At 27.9% G+C, this 26,259-nt stretch overlaps 1 protein-coding gene across 1 annotated transcript in view; it reads right to left on the bottom strand.

Moving 5' to 3' along the window:
• The window catches only part of LOC112686802, a 252,933-nt gene that overhangs the window by 177,711 nt on the left and 48,963 nt on the right, over nucleotides 1–26,259 (bottom strand). The window contains exons 2-3 of the mRNA XM_025559239.1: nucleotides 22,782–22,898; nucleotides 16,177–16,450 (exon numbers count right to left, since the gene is read on the bottom strand). Of these exons, the coding sequence (XP_025415024.1) occupies nucleotides 16,177–16,450; nucleotides 22,782–22,898 (391 nt within the window). The remainder of the gene's footprint in view (nucleotides 1–16,176; nucleotides 16,451–22,781; nucleotides 22,899–26,259) is intronic.

Genomic DNA, 26,259 nt, shown 5'->3' on the forward strand with positions numbered 1-26,259 from the left:
CTATTATTAAATTGTAGGATTTAAGTGAAAAGGTCGTGACAGTAATTTATTTTCAATCTTTGGAGGGGAGGAGGATTCTCACGTAAAACTACGATTTTTGAAGAAATTATAGGTGTTTGCGTGATTTTTTTCATTTGTATGTTGGAATATATAGTTTGTTTTGTTATAATAATATATTACATATTTGTAATAAATAAAATGGCGCATTAAGCGGAACAAATTATTTTTAATCGTTTCTACTTTGTTCAGGTTGAAATTTTTGGGGGATATCCAAATCTGTATACCTTATGCCTAGTTTGGCTTTAAAATTAGTTCATATAAATTTAATTTTATGTGGACAATAAACTTCAATTTTGAAGGGAAAATTCGTCTAAGTAAACGTAGACGGGTATTTACTTTGATTTTTATATAATAGATGTGGTGTGATCAGTTGAACTTTTTATTAAAATGCACTCTGAGGTATTTTTTTGTATTCGTGGTTATTATTCAAGTATTATTTAATGTTAACGTAGTAAAAATTTCCTGTTTAAGTATTAAAGCTTTTTCTGTATAATAAGTGGCTCACAAGTCATTCAGGATTTTTAAGAAAAGAGCAATATAATTTGTCTCTAAGCATTCTTTTTGTAGTTTTGCAGATTCAGTCGTATTGAATTAAGAGATATGCTATGTTTTTATAGTATGAGTTATTTATAAATCTGGATAGTAACCTTTTTAAATAAGCTGTTAGCATATTAAGACATGTTTTATCTAATGGGTATTTGGTGGCATGCCGCTATGGCTCGCTGTAATCTAGCTTATCCTTTTTCTGTTATTAGATTATGTATGTAAGTGAATATATTTATACGAATAGATTTTTGGTATTTTATAGTTAGGGAAGTGGAATTCCGCGCAGAAAATTGAATAGAAGTTGTTAGGCTAGTTATAACAATTTTTAATTAAAAATCTTCAATTTCGTCTGGTGATTTCAAATTTATATCATATTTAGACTTATTTAGGAGCAGTTCGTTAAAGTCAGTCAGTGGTTTTATTTTCTAAATAATGGTTGCTGGAACCGATCAAAAGTGATGAATTAAGAGTGAGTAGTGCGGTTGAATATTCGGAATGTATCTACAATAATCTGATAGTTTTTACCGTAACGCCTTTAACTTGACGGGGTAACACACATGATAGTATAATTCATTATATCGGTGCGATTTTCAAACTGAAGAAACCATTATTTAGGAGTATCGTAATATTTTTAAAAAAAAAATCAAGCATTAACTAAAAAAAGCCAAAAAAAAAACTTCAGAAAGTTGTTCGTGCGGACTGAGACATGTACCGTGTTCGAAAAACTAATCGAAAACCACTGCACATATGTCACCTCCGATCTACGTATAGAGTATAACATGTAGTGCATTATGTACAACATACGTCAATACCAATCATGTGGTACGTGATAACAAATATTTTTACAGATAATTCAGGACACAAGAAAACCTATATAAATGCCAAAAACAATAGCCACACACACGCACACACGTCGCATCCGGACGGTAGGTAATATTGATCGCCTCTCCAAAACAATTATCTCTACGGGTTATTTATGGCACTCGGAGTATACTTTTCTACTGCCACTGGCCCGAAATCTCGCAAGCGCTCCAGAACACGGTATTATACATACAAACATAATATTTTACGGCTATTGTACGCGAGTTTCCGTCGTGTTTAGCATGCAAACAATACAAGCCAAATTGTCACCACGGCGGTAGTCGGTGGTGATCCTCATACAATACACAACATTGTAAAAGTCACGTATTTATTATTGAATGACACGGTCGGACGTGCATAGTGGACCGAAATATTATATCAACAATAACAATTTGTTGTCACAACCCGTAAAAACTTTCAACGTGCTGTCTGTTTTCTGTTGTTTGTCATCGTTTTATTTTTCGATTTTTTTTTTTTTTCAACAAGGAATAATATGAAATAACTTAGGCCAAAATAACATTTCCGTTTATCGATTTTTTATTCTTAATAATATATATGACGATTACGTCAACATGCATTAATTTATTGGACCCGATAATGTAATTGATTAAGAAAAATGCAATACTCGTATTGTGATTTCGTTAAAGTCTCCACTTTTTTTTTACACACCCTTTATCTCGGTATTGTAAACGTTTTAAATACAAATTTTCGAGCTCCGTTAAACAACGAATAGCTTAATCATGTTAACGAGTACGTATCGTTATAAAATGACGTGCCCAATGAACCGAGCCATAGAATAGTAGGTTACGTAAGAATTGCAATATTTACAAGTAGGAGTATGTGATATTTATACATGCAATATACCTTTAATTGTATGTTGTGTATTAATGTTCTCAAAATATGTTACTTTAGTCAAAAATTAATATGGTTTAAGTATTTATCAAATAATAATAAAAATGGTAGTTTTATGTTGACTTGTTTACAGTTAGGACTAATTAAAAGATTTGGTCTGCATCGTATTATAATAATCTGGAAAAGACGCTCAATAATTTTAAAGCTAAAGCTCAGTGGATTTCCATTGCAATTTCTACATCGTTGAATTTGGAAACGGGTTTACCATAAAGTTAGTCATACTTTATGGAATAATTCTCTTTATTAATTATTCATGATTTAAAATATAATTTGATTAAGCAAAATAAAATTGTTTTATTTAATTAAAGAAATAAACACAATATTATGTATTTTTATATTAATTTGCTCTTATAAATATGAATCACACAGCATATTTACTTTCAGTATACTTATTTGTTACATAAAACAATATATACAGTTTTATATTTGTATAGATTTATTTTCTGATCAAAATACTAATATCACATTATTTTATCTTTGTGTACATTTAACAAAATAAATCAAACAAGCATAGATAAAAAAATAAACGAAAAATAATACATTTGTTCAAGTTTGACAAATTTATTATTCTTCCAAAAACGTGCATAATTTTTAACGATGTTTTTCAAACTATAAAAAACGAATTCATTTTACGCTGAATATATCACAAATATAGATATGCGCACATTTTTAGTAAGTATTTATTGAAATAACAAAATGTTTTAGTTTATTTTTATAATTCCACCATGGAGCTGTATAATATATTAACGATAAATACATTGATATATATATATATATATATATCTTCATTTTAATACAATATGAAAGCACATTTTATGCTCTTGACGAAATTAATACCTTTATGTATATTATAATATATGCCTGTATAGTAATACATTTAAATCAGCTAATTTCCGTTTAACACTAAAAAAGTAAAGACAATCTTTAATTTACCGCTTATAACATGCTTGTAAATACCGAACACTGATGACTGCTATTATTATCGTTTTGTTGCAAACAATATTTAATAAATGTCAAAAGAATCCGTATCTTGTGATGTACAATTGCAATGGTTACTGTTGAAACGCGTTACAAGGGCGTGCACGATGGTGTTGTGTGTACACATCACGTGATTGACAGCATTTGCAACTAATCCAATTTCTCGACCCCTCTTATATTTTACGTTTTTTTTTTCTGTTCGTTTTATCCTTTTACGCACAAAATACATGAAACTGCATTATTATGAACGACCGAAACGAATACATTTTAAAGTTAATTAATGAAACGCCACTAAACCTATTTCGATACACATGAAGAAATCAAGCTATATTATTCGACGTACAGACGTAGGAAATACTTTGTATTGACATACCGATAATTTAACTATTCGTCTGAGCTCTGCAGCGCCACGTCTCTCTGATTAAACATTATTTACCGTCTACATAGCAGCTGATATATAGTTAAAATCGTGTTGATTTTGTATAAATACATGTACATTGCAATTAACGGCCGTATATGGGGTGAACAAGGATTTTGTTTAATAAAGTATTATTTCTAAACATGTTTTTCGTACATGTTGCATTCGATATTACGTGTATACGCCCACACACGCACTCAAATGCGAATAATGAAATCAACACGATAATAACTTAGGTTGAATTGAAAAAGTACTAACTTCCGTCCTTAAACTATAGTTTATATACGTCATATAAATTATTATATTTATTTTTTTGATTCGTTATACTTCTCTCTTAAAATAAAACCGAATTAGATTAATTATACATATATCAGTGGCATATCTATGAGGAGGTCAGTAGGATATGCCCCCCCCCCTATTGGTTGTATCAACGTTTTTGTAAAGTTATATTATTGTTTATTTTATACGCTTGAAAAATTCGCTGAATTCGCTTTTGATCTTAATTCTTATCAATTTGTTCAATAGTAATTTTATTTTAACAAATCCGAAACAATCAAAAAAGAAAAAGTAATCCAAGTTTTTTTTTTCAAAAATCTCATGGAGATTTCTAATTATTAGATTGATCAAAATTAAGTTAGTAAATTGATATTTAATTAATAAAAAAAAAACACGTCAAATTTAAATAATAATGAACTGTTATTCTTAATTGTTGATTATGTTTTTTTAGTATTTTGGGTTCGGCCCCATCCCCATTTTAAAATCCTCGCTACGCCACTGGTATATATATATATATATATATATATTTCAAAACAATACTATAACATGTTAGGAATAATGTATACACGATCAGTAGACATATGCAAAACTATTAATTTTAAGGAAAACTAATTTTTTGGTGTGAATAAATTATATGAGTGATTCGTATTAAAAATCAATAAAACACGCTTTGTATGCTATGTCTTGCTATAATCATATTAAAACACGAACTAATATAAAGATGAGTAACGACCATTTTATATTTTATTTTTTTTAATTTTTAACAACGAAATTGTTGATAACACAATTACGCGCACTTTAATGTCATAAAGAAGTCAAAAGCTGTTAAAGTGTTTCAAATTCAACCCTCCGATGACCTAAACCCGAATGTAATTATTTTATTCGTTGATTGCTGTGAAATATAGAGTTCGTACAATATAGTTGACGAAACGTATTAAAACTTTACTGTTAAAATGATTAAAAAAGGCGATACTCCGAAAAAAAAAGGAATTTTAGGTCACCGACACGACTCCATTATTCACTAAATTATCAGGATTGTGTACATTTTTGTCGTTAAGCCGCAATAAAGATTTTGTTTTTTTTTTTTAGATTTTTCATCTTTTTTAATATTATTATTTTCCACAACATACGGCTGAAAATGTTTCCGGCATGAAGACAATATAAAAAGCAAATTGAATCAAAACGAATTGCTACCGCTGCCACTGGGGTTTCCGCCATCACCGCTGCGTGTAGCGTGAAGCTAAGGCCACATTAGTCAGAAAAGCTGGAAGTAATGCGCACGATGACGAGGCTCTTTGTTAGTTCCAGAATATTATTACATCCCTTTTCCGCGGCAACTCCCCCATTTTTAAGTCCGTTCAAAAGTCGTTTTTTCCACTTGTCCCTTTACCGCAGAATCGAAAAGGAAAAAAAAAATAAAGGAAATCGCCAAAAAGATGGTAAATGTTAAAGTAACTTCAGTATATATACATCATATTATTGTATTTTTATTTCAGACGCCTTCGGCAGCCATTTTTCCTCTAAAGACGTCATATTCTGAATAAACATAATAGCTTTTTTTATACACTTTGAATATTTGGAATTTTTTTTTAGCAAACTTGTCCATATATATTTGTTCTTTAATCTCCGGCGTACGATTTCTGTCAAACAGCGATTTAATTATTAATTTTATCTTTTAGTTAAACTATAATTACATATATTTACTACTACTTGATGACCGACTATAGTATTATTGAATTCACCTTCATTGCTTAAAAAAAACAAAACATCCACGGTTTATATTAGCATATTTTATCAATCTCAGAAACGATAATAAATTCAAAAATGCACTGTTCAATTTCATAACTTGAATTTCCCTACTTTTCATGCCATTAAATAACAACGGAACAACGTATTTTTTTATTTGCTTTTCTTTGAATAAACCGTCAAAAATTGCATCAAAAAAAATTTCTTTATATAATATATTCAAAAAACAGCGATTGCCCTTAAAATAAAGTTGTACTTTTGATTTTTTTTTTTTTAATATTTTAAACAACTAAAATAATAAAAATTAATTGTTAATTCAATAAATAGTTTTTTAGTTCAGCATTATTCAAATTTGGGATTTCAGATTTATTTGACATTTTTTGCATATAGGCGTATGCAATTTTTTACAACATAAAAATCTACCGTCACCAAAATTCAACAACACTTACGACCTAAAGAATTTTTATAAATATAATCCTATAATTGTATAATATAACTAATATTTTATATCTATTAAATATAAAAAGTAAGGTGGTCCTCAACTCTATTATATAACACACAAGAACTTAGGTAATGCTATATCGAGACAGACACCTAAAACACAAAATAATTCCTCCATATATATATGGATCGAAAACCTAATCCAACAGCAACCTGGTTCTTAAAAGGATTATGTTTCGACAATCTGAAGGAGTCTACTGCTGACCCCCTAGTCTATCCCCCATTCATCGTTAAATCCGTTATGTGCGATTTTGAATTACAACCAGGATGTATGAGTGGTATATGCGCGTGTACATGTGCTGCTCTGCCTAAAGGTCCCAAAGGACTGCCTTTATCCTCTTACGGCATCCCCGTGACGGCGCGTCCCATAGGAAAAGTTTCAAAGGGAGGAAAACACAGCTAATTGATTTTTTAGAACTAAAAAATATATACACACACATTATGACGACATGTAAATTTTTTTTTTCAAAATATATTGCATAAATTACGTGATCAAATTTTTAAAATGTTCACCATAATAAAGTACATAATACAAATAGCAGGATGTATGAAATCCTTCAAAACCTTATGCGTGTAGTAATACATCAATGAGATTATATAAAAAATTCGTTATCCACACGCGATACAAAACTGAGAAGAAAAGCTTATTTTAGAAAATATGGAACTTATCAGTTTCTAACTATCCTAAAAATCGTAAATACCGTGGACAAACGCCAACAGATTTAATGTAATAGTTCATGTAAATTAACATTGTGTGAGAATGCTATTCGCTATTCGTAACCATATAATGTAATGTATAAAGCGTAGGGTTACACGTGTGGATACAAATATCTGCATTACGAACAAACTCTAAAATAATATCTAATTTCATGTATCAAGATTCAAATAAAATAGCTTCCGCGCGTGTCGCATACTCGTGCGCTATCTTGGATAAAATTATTTTACACTAGATTGCGACAATTTATATTTAATTACGTAATTAATTATGAACCCACACACACGCGCATTATTTCGCACATAGAGTGGAAGCCGTATAATAGGATAGCAGTGAAACGCCTATGTAAAAGGCAGGATTAGTTGAAATTAACTAGAAAGCTTTGAATATTTAGAATCAGATAGTATTATGATACATAAAGCGATGATATTTAATGGGCCACGTTGTTAATTAAGATACACTAAACACGCGTGATGTGAAAGCTAAGCTATTTCATTTGAACGCATATAATAAAGACGTGTGTTTGAGAGTGTGTACTACAACATCTCTTATCGGTTTTTATTATTATCTAGCTGATAATATTATACTTTTGGACAATGTTATGAAAGTGTCTAGAACAATATTCGACTTCAAAACAAAATGGAAAATCTTTAATTTGTTTTACAATCTTGTACAAATTAATTAGAAGTGTTTTTTTATACTGTGTTTTTATTTTTAATGCACCAATATTTCTTTAAGACTGTTCGTAATTACAAATCTGACCCACATTATTTGAAATTTATAAACCAAGTAAAAATTATTAACAAGTAATTAACTTACTCAACGAAAATAAATTCAAAATAAATGGAAAATTAATTAATTAACACAAACGGGTCATTTAAAAAAATACTCTTAATAATTTTTATAATGTTAATATATTTTAATTTTTAACATGGACTGGTTGTGGTAGTAGGATAAATATTATTTTTGTTTATCGCATTAAAGGCAAAAATTAAAAAAATATATTCATTTTAATTTATAGTATTCTTTTCAGTTTTTTTTATTTCCAATAAATTATGTAATATTTATCCTGACTACTTTAAAAGAGCTAGATTATCAATTCCGAATTCAACAAAGTGTTGTGAAATGTTTTAATATACACAGTATAGTGCTGTATCTTTTTATTCTCTTTTATTTCATATTTTGATTTGAAAATACTTGAGGAAAAAATAACCAATTAATTTAAATTAAAAATGAAATAAGTCTATTTTTAGAACACACAATATATTTATTTTTTTTAAATATAAAATTTCAGCTTCATAAAAAAAATATATATTTTCGTTTTTATAGCTCAAATTGTAACTATAGAAGCTAAAGAATAAATCATTCATTAGTTTAATTTTCAAAACTTAAACTTAATGCATATGACTAAAGAAGTTTAAAATAACTATAAGCCTTTCATGCAGCAAATATTAAATATTTTTCATTTGAAAAGAATAAACAAAGTAAGAATTTTTGCCAAAAACCTAACTGAAAATTAAAATTAAAATCTAAACTTTTTCATTCACTGTTAAAACTGTTATCATATTTAATTTTAAATTAAAATGAAAACTGGATTTGTGTATAGCAAAATATCATGTGAAATGTGAAAAATTCAGATTACAAAAATAATTTTTAGGAAAAAAGTTTTTGGTAGGTGATAACTGTATATTTATATTTCCATAATTTCTTTTAAATTTAAATTTTATCACAGACTTTTTTACTATTTAGCTTATTTAATTTAAAACGTCAGTAATACACTTACTAGTTTAGATAATTAATTACTGAGTTATATTTACATGTAAGAACAACATGATGTTGACTTTAAAATTGAAATTAAAAATACTTTACACATTTATTTCATACTTATTTACATTTTTAAATTTTCAAAATAATTAATTCGCTGGTTCAAAATGTCTATTTTTTTAAAGTGATTAATTTTTCCGCTAATAAAAAAAATTCAAAAATAACTATTGTATATAAAGTAATTTTCAAAACGGAGACTAAAACATATCCTTAACGTATTCTCACTCAATTATATGCTACCACGCGTACCAAAAACATTATAACAACATTAATATGACATTAGGATTTTACAAATAATAAGTTTTTCATTTTAAATTGATCATTTAAGTAAAAAAATTAACACAACACGGACATTTATATTTATGCATTTTTGTTACGATATTATTTTCACATTGTAACGTCGAATTTCCAAGTAATGTATCAACGAAAATTGTTTGGAATTCGATATTTCCCGGATATTTTTCCAATTTCATGTTTACCAACACGTATATGGATAACACAGCACGTTCCAATTTAATAAACAGTTTGTCATTAGTACGTGAGAATAAGGATAGACATATTTTTGAGTATTTTTTCCTTTTATTTCCAACAATAAGGTTCAGAACCGAAATTAGGCCATATTTTTACCAAGACATGAATTTATATCAAAATGTTTATAAGAGAAACCCATAGAGATAATGTATTATACGATCCAAACCACCCACCTGATCTTATAAGTGTCGAACATAATGGTAGAATTGTTGTATAAAATCTATATACTTTATACAATACATATACATGCTAAAAGTGCCACAGTGCATCGAGATTCCAATTCAAAATTATAATCAAATATAATCGTCAGGAACGCAAAAAAAAAATCAAAATTGAATTCGAATTATTATATATAATAAATAATATACATATATTGCTATACAATCGATAATATATAACATATAAATTATAATATCTCCCATTTCAGGTGCTATGTTAAAAAGTAAATAGTTATAAGTAATAATTTATAACTTATGTTTTAACTAAATATACACCAATTGAAATAATTGTAATAAAACAGACAATAAGCATTTATCACAACCGTTAACTATGGAGGGGAATAAATACTATGACCTCTACTTAAAACACCCAATGATCTCTGTTTATATGGTAAAATTTACAACAGATATTTACTAAAAATACGAAATAATTACCAACATTTTTTTAATTACATTATAATAATAAATATACTTATAAGCTCAGATATAAAAAAAAATGTATTAAATATATTTTTAAAAAAAACAACAGAAAACACATGTTTTAAATTATAACGATTCAATAACACCAAATAGAAATTAATTAGTTTTCAATGGTTTATTCATAAAATGTATAAAACCTTATTATTATTGGTCCTGTTAACTTTTAAGACAATTCCTAACAAATACATATTGATTTAACTAACTTCTTTTATAAACTAATTGTCAGTAAATAATTCTCCTGAGTTCAGTGCAATAAAATATAAAGTGACTATTGAATTATATTTATTGCCAATATAAGTGTACAAAATGATTTACGTATTTCAAAAGCCATACTTCTAAAGTAATGAAAAAGACACTTTGTTCTTTATTTATATCCTATATCGGGGAAATATTATTGTACTGAAATGCTACCAATATCATATTAAACCATTGTTTTTTCTCGTTCGGTATAAATGTTGGTTTGCAACTGTAACCGCAATTGAGATTCTCAATAAATATAAGCTGTAGTTATTAAATATTAATATTTCAATTTCTAACAATAAAATGTTTTATCAATAATGTAAGTATTAACAATGAGAAATATATTTTTTAATGACAATCCGGTCAAATAAATATTTAGTATTTTTCAGATTTGTACATACATTGGGTACAACGGAACCTCTATTAATTATATTTTAATTTATTTCCTTATTATTTTATCAATTTTTTTAAAATCTGAACCCAAAATCTTAAATATTGGTATCTCATTAGATTGTAAATAACGTAGATTATAAATAATAATTTTCAGAAAAATATAGTATTTAACATCGAATGAATTTATTTATAAAAGTATACAACACTAATTGTTTTAAATCCCTTAATTTTGATTTTTAGAGTTTCGCCCATAATTGTACTTTAAATGCAATGATTTTAATCATTGCTTTAAAATATGTCCTAATAATGTGACTAACGCATCTAAAAGCTAACACTACTACTCCATACCTTAGAAGATAACTTTCAATTAGACGTAGACGACAGTGGTGGAAGTAATATATTGGAAATCTAAACACAATAATTAATCACCCAATAAATTAAATAGTACAACCCGATATACGAGTTTCTTCTCGACTCATTATCAACTTAATTGTATCAAATAAATAATATGCACTACGCACAAATTATTGAATAAAATATTGTATATAATGTGTAATTATTTGTTATGAATTTACGATAGTAGTATGTGGTTTTTTTCCATACGATAAGAATGTATATTTTAAAAAATAATCAAATATGAGCAAACGAAAGCCCAAAGCGAAAAATTAATTGCTCCCCAAATAATATATACATTACATATACAGTACAATATATAATTTTACTATAAAACCTCCGTAAAATAATATCAATAAATAAATCTCTTGGTTGACATCGTTGATATTACTATTTTACGAAGTTGTACTTGTTATTATCGATACCTTCCTTACTATGATTAAGGTTCACTTTGTACAGTCGAAATTTAAGGTACATAATATATATACTTAATATAAATTCAATACGCATTATTTTATACTTATAATGACTTCATTTTAAAAAGACACACTTGTGTTTACCAGTTTTGCTCATCCTATAGCGCATTAAAATATTAAGATCGTTTAGATTACGTTTTTTATTTAAATGAACATAAAATATTCATAATATTAGGTTGTAAAATAAAGAAACTTACTATATAATAGATATAAAAATATAACAATAATAATATGTCCAGATAACATATTCGTATTTATAAAGAGTAAAAAATACTTTTGTATAATTTTTAAGTTCCCTTATAAGCCACAATTCGACAGCTTTTATAATTTTTTATGAACGAATCTCAAAAATCAGATATAAAATAAATATTATTATTATATTATGTTGATTTTATTAATTTCAGTATCAATTTCAAATATATTTAAAGTACGATTATATTATTATGATGGCTATCGAACGATTGAGAACGTTATACCTTTTTGGCCGAACGATTGTGAACACTTAAAATTAACAAAAAATTCACCACTGAACCAAAAAAACCTAAAGAGCGATACGATTGAGAACGAAATTATGTGCAACGTTGCCATAGTTTGCCATATCATTTATTTGGCTTATGAAAAATTCAGTATACATACAACAAATATTCTTGAAAAAAGTCATAAATTAATAATTATAATCGTATACAAATAAATGCCTAATAATATGTAATATATAATATGAATAAAAAATTAAAAATGTGTAGGACTTATAAAAATATCTAATATTTATATAATATATATATGTAGAATTTATAAAATGTATTACTTTCTAATAATATTAGGTCTTCACCTCATTCGCTTCTTATGATTTTAATTTCGTTCTTTTCCATTTTAATAAATATGCTATGTAGTATATTATATTGACGAATAGTTTTTGCGACGACTGCAAAGCTTAACCGTCATTCTCTCGTATCTGGTATCTAAGTTACTATTAACACCCAGCTAATCCGATAAAAGTCCGATTAATATCAACGGATTATTGTACTCATATTATCGATCTATTACATTCGGCAACGTTGGAAAAAAAACTCGAGCGTTCTCAATCGTGTTACCAAAAACTACGTTCTCAATCGTACCATTCTCAATCGTATTTTACCGATTAACGATCCTTGACCATTCAGTCACATGACCCAATATTACCTAAAGAACATTTTAGATGATCTTAAATATTTGATTTATTATAATAGGTGGCATACATTATAATAAAATTATATTTACCACACCTGTAGATATTTATACAACATTTAAATTGTAAAACATTAATGCGATTTTCAAGATAACAATCTCAATCAAACCTTATTGAAACAATATAATGTAATAAACAATCAATTTAAAAAAATTGACTTACAACAATCAAAACGTTTACATTTAAGAATGTAACGGATCGTATATTCGATACTCACAAAAATAATAACAGAGTGATTAGACTCGGACCCGTTTTATCTGGAATTGAATGTAACAATTTAACGGACCGTTAGAGTTAAATTTAATCAAAACTCGGAACGACAAAAAAGACACATAGATGTTAGATAATGAACACTTCTAGTACTTACCAATAAAAATTGAGATCCCAATAACAAAGACACTGAAGTATAACATTTTATTCAAATCGAATTAATGCATTTTTTGAGAAGAAATCAGTAAGTGAATTAAAAAATCTCCTTACCCTAGTAATAGAACTTTAAGTTCACTAAATATATGCAGTTTAAAAATTACATGTAATGTAATTATAAACAGAATATATTAAATATTTAACTGCATAAAAACCATGACTATGGAATCCTTTAGTTTACGAATTGGTATTGTATTAAATAAAAATATAAATACTACGAATGATAATTTAACCAGTCATGTTTATCGGAATAGGTCTTACGAAAGATACCAAACAAATAAATTAAGAAAATTTGATGGAATTAAAATCTAAAATTAGCTAATAATGAATAAAAACAGGCATCACCGTTTTATACGATTTAATTTCTATAGAATTATTAACTACAATCATTTTAGCTGTATTATAATACATATATTTTAAGAAATATAGTATTTAATTTTTTACCCAAAAGACACTTACGTGTGTTTAATGTAAACATTTGTGATGAATGAAATAAAAATTATTATGAGAATGTGCAACATTATGATTTTGTGGAGGAATTTGTTTAAAAAATATTGTTTTAGCGTATGCGACATTTTTCAACATTTATCATCAATAGTTTTATTATAAGACTAGTTATAGTATTTATTGTTAAAATCCTGCAAACTATTATGAATAATATTATTATTATTACCACTATCACGTCAATGATAAATCAATTCATATAAATAAAAATAATTGATAAATCTATTTCAACACACGTATTATTTACACAATTATTGAATATATTTATTATATATAAAATTATATATGTATTAGTTTCTACAGCAGGATATTTTGAGTATGATGATCTTTCAACACGAACGCAATGAGATTGTCTAGCTATTATGCCGATAAGTTATTGTAAGAACGCGGAGTATATTTCTCTTGGGATCATATAGTTTTCATTACACCGAAATTTGAAACCCTTCGCTTAAACTAACGCAATGCTTTCCTCTATAATAACACATTACTGCCCTTGATCTGGATTATAATATTTAATCATAGGTCTTTAGACATATAATGAATATTAGTCGTATGTACAAAAGTCAAAAAGCAATCTAAAATTAAATTATTAAAACCAAAAGTACGCGTGCACAACCAAAGCTTATTTTACTCATTTTTAAATAACATCAATAAAATATGAACAAGTTCATTATAAATATACATAATATACTCTAAACAATTTTAAACTTAAACGCATGTACCGACTGCAAAAGTAAGTTCTAATATGAACACAAAAACATTGTGGATAGCAATCTTTTATTTAAAAAATGCTGATGCATTATCTCGTTAAATTCAAATTACTCTGAAATGTTAACATTTAGCACAAGAATATGTTCATATATAAGCAGCATTGATAAGATGTGCCCAATCCCTAAATAACGTACGAGTGGCGTCCCGGGTTTATGAGAGGTGCGTATGAATCGCAGCCATACAATATTGTATATAAGTATTACATATGTATAGTATATAAACATCACAACATAAATTATTAATATTACGTATTTTCTAGTATTGTCATATATTAATATTTTTCATTTCAAGAATAACATATAATATACCTAATAATAATAATAATAATAATATTTTTTTGCGTTTCTACAATATAGTATATAATGATAATAATGTTAAAAATAAAAATAGTATTCGTAAATTAATATTACTGTATAGTAATTTCATTTTTAAGCTATTGTTTTGGCAAAGACTTAAAACTCAACGATTTAACTAAATCAAAATTATCTATTTCTTTTAGCTTGTGTTTTGTCATCTGTTCTCTAATGAAAGCTTCTTTTTCACACATTTTCTTTGTTCCTTACACTTTTACTTCTGCATTTTATGTATGTTTTAGATTGAACTTTCTAGTAACACATTTACGATGGTGTAAATGTTAGGATGGCTAGTGTAGAACGACACTTCGTAGATAATAAATGGCTTCGACTTTCCATTATATACAAATTCCATGATAAAACATTCAAATACGTATAATATATCATACAAACTATTATACAAACGATACGAACTTATACGAACAAAAATTAATTTCGGACTAAATACGATTTGACAATTTTCATTTTGCCATTTAAAATTATCCGATTATTGTAGATAATACAAGTCATACAGCAGATAATACAATAATTCAATCTATATTTTTATATTTTTTTTCTTATATTAAATAAAGATATAACTTGCTATACGTATTGAATATTTCGTTCATCACTATACGTACAGCCAACACCGCATCTGACAGGTACATAGGTACATAGGTAATGATAATTACTCGGGCTGCAACTTACTCACAGCCTATATAAGATGCATTGGAGTCAGAATTTGTAATGTAATCCAAACTTTTAGACAAAAAGGCCTCTAAGCGTATTATCAAAGCTTTATACTTCACATAGTCATAATAATTAAACATAATATTTTGTATATAACACAATGAAAGTAGTATATTTTCGATTGTCTGTTTATGAACGAGTATAACGATGTGCTTTTGAATACTTAGCGACAATTTGCAAAAATACAATACAGTCAAGTTTATAATATTCAGTGAAGCCCATTGTCTTTTCAGGGAAATAAACGATTATAATAATATTAAAATATATTATGCTGTTCAATATGTTTGAATAAAGTATAGTCCTTTTAAAATTTATTTTTAAAATCCAATTTACAAAATATTAATAAAAATCAGTCTTAAAAAATAAAGTAAAGAAAAATACTGATGTAAACACTGTATATTATTGAAACATTTTTTTTTTCTTTTCAATATACTTATAATAACCTATCCAACGGCCGATATCGGTAACAATTCTAATCATTTCAAACAACATCCAACCCCTAGCAAGTGAATTATATATACGCACTTTGCCTGCTCATTTTACGACCTTTGAAATTGAACGCTTACATAATTATAACGCGTTGGCGCTCTCTGTGCTTACCTTCAAGTAGTCTTGTTTTTCGTCACCGCAATCTATTGGAGACTTTACAAACTCAATGCGCCCACCCTCAATACAAATGTTAGGAGCGGTCGTGCTCCCTGCGTTGGCGGTCGTCATTTTCCCTGAAACTCCACCGATAGGTAGCGGTACGATTTCCGGTTTGTTGCAGCTGTAACTGACGACGGAAGCCGCGTCCGGAGATGTCAATGGTGGTTTGATCGTCTCGTACGTAGTTGAATAGTTCGTGTTGTTGTCGCACGCCGTATACATTTGCCTAGAACAATTGTTTCAAATTCGTCAAAATACGCGTAAAACACGAATTGTTGCGATTACCGATGATAACTTCACAAGCGTTTAAGAAAAACATTTATCTATTATTTTAGGACCATAATATTATAATACGAGTACAAGCAGTCGATGTAAAACTCAACTGTGTGATAGGGTGATTTAATTGGTGCATTAGTAGTTTTAACCTAACCACTGAATCTACACCCATAAACATTCGTGTGCTTCATCATTCTAGTATTGATTAAACATTTTTAACGCAGCAAAATAATTACATCGCTGAAGATAATAATTACACATTACAGAAATATTATTACACCTATACGCATATACTGACTCCCGAAAACGCATTAAAGCTTATTAAATGCGTATCAAATTTCAACAGAAATGGTAGAAATAGAAATAAAAATTAGCATGTTGGATTTCAACAGTTTATCATCAGCTTTAATAGATAAATTAAATAGTATATTCAATGGACACGAATTAAATAATTCGTTAGTAAATAGCTTTATACTTAATAAAAGATACTTTATAAAAAAATTAGTAACAATATTAAACAATAATTATATTATTATAATCGTTTCTAAAACAATATTTAGATTTAATCGGCAAAATAATAATTTTCAAACGGGATCGGACAACAATAATACCTATACAGGATGCAAGTTCGATTCTATGTGTTTTGTTGAAAGTATTACGTATCACAAGATTGTCCAAAATAGTGAAATGTTCATGCTTCGACACCTCAAAAATTAATACTCGTATTATTTATAAAATCAATATTTCCTCAACGTCGTGATATCGTTTTACCGAAACAAACGAGTCGGTGTCAGTGTACAGAAGATATACTATATAATAATGTTGTATCATATACCTATGCATAATATTACAGTAGCAACGTTCATCAAATAACGATAAAAAAATATATTAAAACAACACTGCCGTCCTTATGCACATCGGAAAGAAATTCATCTCTGTGTCACGGACACATAAACGAGTATAATATATAATATCGTCTCGTGCATGTTTCTTGTCACATAGTCGTCGGGTCAATGGAACATCTATAGAATTAAGATGTATTATATTATATTGATCTTCGGATCACAGTTCTAGCGCGACATCATCACACACTTAACCTCACGCAGCCTTGTTACAAAATGAGAAAAATAAGCGATTACGAATGTGATTCAAGATGACTTCATGTTTGCAGATATCGCATCCTACGCGGGAGTTCATATGTTATTATTATGGTTATTATTACATTAAATATGTTTAGCAATACATATATTTGCTGTGTATGCGTGAAGACCGTATGAATACAACATTTTTTTAAAGATAAAACAAAAAAATTAAATGTACTGGTACGATGAAATCAGGCATATGACGATGACGTGATAAACGCGTAATCTTGACGAATGGAACAATAGTAATAAAAAATTATACAATATAATATCGCAGTGTGAATTCGTACGCGTTACTGACACGATATTTTTCACATTTTCCATATAGCAATAACTTTGTAACAAAAAACCGATTATATCGATTGACTATTCGAGATTCAACCCGTCTGTTTAAGTATGTAAATGTATAAGTGTATTAATACACACAAAAAACCATTAATGTGTGCTTAAGGGCTAGTTATATATATATATATGGAGAGAGGCATACGCCGTAAAAATACATATATGATTTTGTCGTAAGAATATCATGAAATAATATCGTAATGTCCTCGCTCGCAAAAATACGAATGACTTTCATCACAGACTCCATACGCATGATTTAGTATTTTTACAAGAAGTCGACTGTAAATAATAATAATAATAATGTAATCACACGCGAGTTTCGTCATTACATTTTCGAATACATACAATATATATATATATATATATATATGCGGTTAAAATAAACACAAAATGTTTATAAGCGGACTAAATAATATATATGTACGATAATATTGCATCATTTGCGGACCGAAGGTGCGGACACACATACCGTGGTTCAAAATCGTAGGGAGTTTTAGAACAATAAGTGTTTTAACTGGAACAAACAATTCTAATTTTCAATATCCTGTTATTTTTTCCGATTTAAATAACTAAGAATGCAGTAGTGCATACAATAGTATAATATGTCTTATATGCTTACATCCTCGGAACAGAATAATCCAATCGACGTAAAATAAATAATAATAACAATGTATTTACAATTTGAATCGTAATAACACACGTCATTTAGTATATAATAGTATAATTTTTAGTACAAACTGTAATTATTTCACCTAACTAAGTGTATAAAATCTTAAAATGAACGACATCACTAATTAAAATCTATTTGAAACACGTTTTTATAGAATAATTGGGCATGGACAATTTGAAACTATTTATTTCATAAGACTAAAAAATGAACATAAACGCAAATTTAATATAAAAATAATTTGATGTACAATACGTATTTTGAGTACATTTTTAATAAATAATTCTTTGAAAAAATTGGATTCATCATAATTTTTAAACGTTCAAATAAATATGAAATTTCAAGTTAATTTAAGCATAAATGTAATAATTATGAGAGAAGCAACAATATAAATATAATTTTATAATATTAGATCACGGATTAGATCACTCACTACACTTTTAAATATCAAAATATTAACTCAGCCGAGACAAAAATACACGGAACGTTATATTTACAGACGTATGCATGGATAATAGAAGAATCTTCTATTCTTCTATTATCTATGCAGGTATGTTTATAAATAAAGGTACATAACAGTTTCACGTACAATGTTAATTTGATACTAAAAATTGATCTAGAATTGATTAAATCTTTCATAAATCGAAATATTTTTCGCATATATCCAAATATATTCAGTAACCTGCTGTCATTTTGGATACTTTGCCTGTTCCATCTTAAGATACGCGATAGTATATTCGAAGTGTTGTAGTGGATGCAAAATATACTGATTCAATGGTACTCAGCTTTAAGTTCAAGTACTGAATCCAAAGTGTTTCGGACAACCCCACCTTGCATCTAACGTCAGAAACGGTAATATAAAGCATATTATATATCGATGATACTCGCTCGTCGGTATGAGTCGAAAGATCAAAAAGACCTCCCACGCGCTTCAATAAGTTGTATCGTTAGAAAAAACAGGAAGACTTGCCGGACTCAGGTGGATTACAGCACGGCAAGCCCGGCTTGTATAAATACGCGTATGGCCTAATAGTTTAATTATTATAAATCAAAAACCCACATAGGATCGTCTTTATTTCTATATTTTTTTTTCCAGTTCATACGCATAATGACGATAATAATACACGACGGCTGCAACGATAATAACATTTCATAAACACGCGTTAAACGCATCACAGACGCTCGTATTTAAAACGAAGAAAAAAACCCTGCGGCGGTCTATAATTATTATTATTATAATCAGAGGTTATGGTCGGAAACTCACGCCGTGGCCGTCGCCGTCGCCGTCGCGCGTCGCCGGGTTACTCGATCGATAAAAGTTTTGTCCGCTCCACATTATCCCCGAGGACTCTACAACAAAGGTCAGCCCTGCGTATGTGTATGCTTGTGTAACGCCCGTGCATGTGCGTGTGTATGAGTGTAAACAATTCACTATTCAAGGTCATCCGGTCACTTTATCCCTCCCGATCCTCTTTCTCCACAACCGTATCAACCCCCCCCCTGCACAGGACTAAATCATGACGCTGCCGAAAAAAACGCAGCAGCTGTACACAAAAACTTATAGGATAAAAATCTGAACGTTTGCAGTGTTCGATAGTAATTATTGACAAATTATAATACAATATTACAATGTAAAATACACAATAAAAAAATTACTAAAAAAAACTTCTTTGTTATAATAATACATTATATTACTACGCTACACGCTATTTTATAAATATACCTTTTCGTAAATATTATACTCGCGTATGGCTGATCGCTACTATACATGTATATTTGCTAAATGCAAATATATAATAAATATATTATATTACACGTGCACAATATGTGCATAAATTAGAAAAAAATTGCATACCTATATATATAATAATAATAACATATCTATTTTTTATATGGCTAATCACAAGTATATGAAAATACTTTTGTAAACGATATTTATGATCAATATTTCTGAAAATATTAATATGAAACTAAAAAGTTCAAACACTAAACTTTGCCTACAGTGTTGATAATGCACAACTCATGATTTATAGTGCGATTTGTATTTGATTTGCGTATACACATCCAAACCAATGTCCAATTACAAACCCACCTAGAACAATTGAGTTTACGTTTAGGTAGTGATTGATATCCATGTCCAAATATTAAAATATATATATATATACAGTAGAATCCACTTAAGACGCTCTCGCTTAATACGATTTCCTGCGTAATACGCTCAATTTCACGAGTCTCTTGATTATGAAAACGGTTAACATGTAAATTACTACGGATAAGACGCTCTATACTAATGATATTATGTAGTATAAAATTAATAATCACAATTTCAAATCAACGATGATTTTCAAGATTTAAAAGAGTTTCCTAGGTATGCAGAAATTGATGATGATATTGCTACGAGTAGCCTTAGAAGTATTGATCAAATAATTATTGATAACATTTCATCTGCTGATGTCAGTACTATAGAGAAATAAAGTGAAGAGGAAGAAGAAGATGATACAACACCAATTCTCCCGTAATAAATGCACTTGATTATGTACACGAACTAAGACGATTAATTTCATCTTTTGACAATGCAGATGGAACATTATAAAACCTTAATAAAGTTGAAAACTTCCTCTATTCAAAAAATATTAAAAATTAAATAATGCAAAATAAATTATGTGATTTATAGGTATATGTAAATGTAAATTTTATCATATAATGCAATTATAATAAAAAATTCATAATTTAATGTACAATTTTTAGTTGTCAATTTTCTGGTTTTCCTGCATAATACGATTTCTCGTTTAATACGTTTTTTTTTTACCTGGTCCCTTGGAAAACGTCTTAAATGGATTCTACTGTATATATATTTATGTGTGTATGAGTACGTGTGTTTTAAGATCAATAAAAAACTCAGAAAAAATTCCTCAAAGTGTGACCACGAGTAATAGTCTGTTATGTGCTTGATTATCAACAAATAAACATGAAACGATCAAATTTTATTTAGCGAATTGCTTTTATACACAACTACAGCAAAGTATTCGTAATACGAAAAACTACTACAGTTTGTGTGCCGTATAGCTAGGGGTATTTTGGCGTTATTTTTATAAAATTTACTTATTTATTTTTATTTCCGTATAGATTCAACTGGTAAACACTGAATACTATAATCCTTTCTCGTGTGTACACAATAACAATATATCATGACCATACGTAACAATACAATAACGATATCGTAACTATAACGTTGGTGCATTTAGGCACATGCGCGGGCACTGTAACATCATTAATAACGAGGAAAAAAATGTTTGATCTATATGCCCCATGTCATACATGCGCTGTACCTGTAATGGATCGAGCACAAGTTGCATGCTGTATAAAGTTTTCACTTCCCTCCCCCTTAGTGTAACAACGATATAATAAAACATGTGTTCCGAATAATTTTTATTACCATATTATTACGCTTACAGGGATAATGGAAGAAAAACATTATATTATTCATAACAAATCGACTAAATGTAATAATATCAATACCAATATTGTATTGTATATCATAGTATTATATTATACGAATAACTGTAAGTCATATATTATTGTATCAAAGTGAATTTATTACTGATGGTAAAGTGAAAAATCGATTACTGATTAATAAACATCATATCGACCTAACGAACAAATAAATTATATTTATACTCGTGTATTTCAAATAAGTTATTATTAATTCCGTTATGATTTACAATATTCATCGTATTTGCAATATAGAGTCGATATAGATCGTTTAGATTCCATAGTTATTAACGAATATTTACATCGTTTTACAATGACGAGAGTATATTTATGTTCACGGTAGAACAATGGGGTGTTTTATTATTTTTAGACATAAACACTTCCTGGTTTTAACAAAATATTATGTTTCTACTCTGAATAGAATCACACTACTATGGGGAAATATATTCGAAATCATAATAATTTGTTTAACGTAATTTAGATCAATATAATTTAAACGTTTGGTAAACTAAATTCGAAACACGTACTACGTAGTACAACACAATATGCGATATTATTTCGGAAGTCAAATCATACTTGTTTTCAATTAAAATTAAATAAATCGTCTTTTATTCAAAACAATATATTATCATAATTACCTGGCCGAACATAATTTGGTAATTCGAGAGTCTGGAAGTACGTAAGCGTTAATAGGTTCCGAGTATTCATTGCCACAGCTCAACATCAGTTCATCATTGTTTTCACTTTTTGTACCCCTAAAACATATATTAATAGTTAAATATTTTTTTTTCAAATAATATTGCAATTTAATTCGAAAACGTTTATAAAAACCACTAGCTGAGTTTTTTACGGCGACCTCACATCTGACGAAAACAATTAATTCGGACCTTACAATGTCGTTCATTTTAATGTCTTATAAATCTTTCGAATTGTGCTAATACGTACTACAGTGAGCTGCAGGTTCCGTATCCATTAGCGCGCGTAGGGGTACATTACCAAGTAAAGCAGACGAAGAAATAAAAAAAAAAAAAAAAACTTATCCAGAGATATCACTGGTGTGGTGCCAAGCCTTGAATGTGGGAGTAAGAAAAAAAATTCGAATTTCACCTACAAACACCGCGTACATTATATTATAATACGGTGTAGTAGTTATACGGTATACTATATTATTGACTGCCCACGATGATAAAAATAATTATTACCATTATTACCACATCGGTTTCCGAGGGTTATTAAACTGTTTAAGATTATTATATTTTAAGAATCCATTCATCATAAAAACGTACGTCATACACTAAACACATCATTTTTTTCATATGCGGTATTTATCCAAAAGTGAATTTACCCGGTAACAGAATATTATTCATCGCGCACACAATCATAAATGTTTTAACTACATAGTACATTAATTTTATTATTAACTATTTTTCGTTATGTACGCATGTCAATATGTAAATAATATTGTACACTTTATTGTAACGAATTTGAAAAGAACTAAATGCAAGTTGACACTTAATAATTTAATTGTTCGTACAATATGGGCTAAAAAATTAAACAACAACAAATAAATGATACGCCTAAAGCGCAAATGTTACAATGATAGAATATTTATTTATTTTTTATTCTTTAGAAATCCCGAATAAAGCAAACGTTTTGGTATAAAAAAAAACAAGACGTGTTACGTAGGGGAATGGTTTAGAGGTCGTAGTTCGCGTTCCTAATTTGTCGGGTAATCGAGAGCCGAGAGACATATTACGTATTATAGGCAGGTAACCTACACGACCGACGGTTTCATAGATATGATCTATGATGCATTTGCTCTTAACAACAATGTACTATAAGCGTACAAGTTGTACAACCCACGTGAACACTAACAAGTTTATCTACTTTAGAAAAGTATCAAAATTATGTACACCACATTATAATATGTAGTTCACCAGGAAAGATTTTCAATCTCTACACCATATATATATATATATATATATATACAACATATTATAACATTATATATTTTCACGCGCATCGGCTGTTTTTTATTTTCTACTTTTTTACAAATTATAGACCATCACGCTTTATATATTACAATACAATTGAATTCATATATTTAACATTTGACTTAACAAATGTATTTGATCAAGAATGTTATTTTCAACGAAACAATGGAATAGCAAAATGCATTACAATCAAAGTGTTATGTAAATCATAGAAGTATAAAAGTTTTCAACGAAAAACGTATAGGATTCTTTGAAAGCAACAACGTATACAATATATTTATTGAAGTTTTACAACTTGGTATTTATAGTTATAATATTCTCGTGTGTATTAAATGTATTTTTGTTCATAAAAATGTGAATATTTATATTTCAATCAAAAGTAAAACACTACAGTAACTAAAAAAAAAAATTAATTAAAAATAAAAAAATTAATTAATTAATAAAAAAATAAAAAGGTAAAAATAATTTAAAAAACAGTTTAAGATGGAATGTATTACAAATAATTGCCACTTTTTTTAATGTACTTAACAATAATAATTTATAAACAATCGCTTGTATATATTACAAATAATTATAATCTAGTTACAGACATTATCTGATTAATATTCAAATTGTATTAAGTACGCATCTAGTTCATTTTTCTTAATTATAAACGTCATGTAAGTAAAAATTGAAATACAATCTTGAAATAAAATATAATTATAAAAGGTTTACGAAATTATTTTTTAAATATTGTGGCCTAACTCCATTATACATGCAATATATGTAAATAAAATCAAATGAAATCGAAAGAACTGATTGATTGAATATTTAAGAAGGACTTATTCATATTTTTGAATAACTCTCAAGAGTTCTAAATATATAAATTTTTTAATTTAAATTAATTTTAGTGGGGCGATTATTTATTAATATTATAAAAATAACATTTTAAATGTAAGGAAGTAGTTCTCTCAAAAAATTAATAACGAATAATTAAAACCAAATTTAAAAATCAATATCGCATCAAAATCGATGTATGTACATTGTAAATTAAAAACGTCCAAATCCTTTTCTTGTGAATTTGATATGTAGATAGAAAATTATCACTACAAAAAAAATAGATATTTGTTACACGGTTAAGTTAAACATAGCGAATAGAAACAAAATAGATCAAATAATATAGTTAAATAAAAGATTTTTACAAAATTATAATTGTGCGGTACATATATTTAGTTCACAAATAGTATAATTTATTCATTTGAATGCTGTGTTTCTTTGATTTTTTTCAAATACAAATAATAAATAGTTTCCAATTCAAAATGGAATAAAATATACTTTAATATTGTTCACTATCTGCAGAAAATCAGTGCATTATAAATCTTTGTTGCATATTTTGGTAATAGTATAATTGTGTTAAAAATAATAATATGCCAATCCTGTATTTTATAGTAGATAGCCACTATTTTAAAGGAAAATTTTAAAACCTCCACTGGACATTCACTGTTTAAATTCTTCGACTTTATATATATATATATATATATTATTGATGAGTCGAACCTGATTTTTCGGTGTCGAACCGAACTTTGTCAAAATATTACGAACCCGAACCGAACGAACCGTGTTCATAACATTGTTGTTAATATTGAACATTATACTTCATTGTGAATTTAACGCACACCCTTCTTTAAGTTTACAATTGCGCGTATTAAATATGATTACACAATTGTAAAATATTACCGAATTTAATACTAATATCTGCAGTAATAATATCAGTCATCATCAGAGAATCAATAAACAAAGTACGTATTATTTTATCTGAAAGAAAAAAACTTTACGTGAGGTAAAAGATTTTTAATATTCCTTAATTAATAAAAGAAAAGATGATTTGATGAAATGGAGATTTATCAGAAAAATGTGTTCAGCTACTATACTAACGAAATCGAATTATACACTTCTATCAACAGATGGCAATCATGAACATCCGATAGAAAACAAAATTGAACTACAAGTATTTAAAAAATATTTAACTGCGATAATATCTAATCTGGCAACATTGCTGTAAGTTTAACGCCCAATCGTGCATATATTTTACCCAAAATGTATATTCTATTATTCCGTTACAATAAGCACAATCGTATTATGA

The sequence above is a fragment of the Sipha flava genome, unplaced genomic scaffold (assembly GCF_003268045.1).
Source record: "Sipha flava isolate LNK unplaced genomic scaffold, YSA_version1 324_pilon_pilon, whole genome shotgun sequence".
In the NCBI taxonomy this organism is placed as follows: Eukaryota; Metazoa; Arthropoda; class Insecta; order Hemiptera; family Aphididae; genus Sipha; species Sipha flava.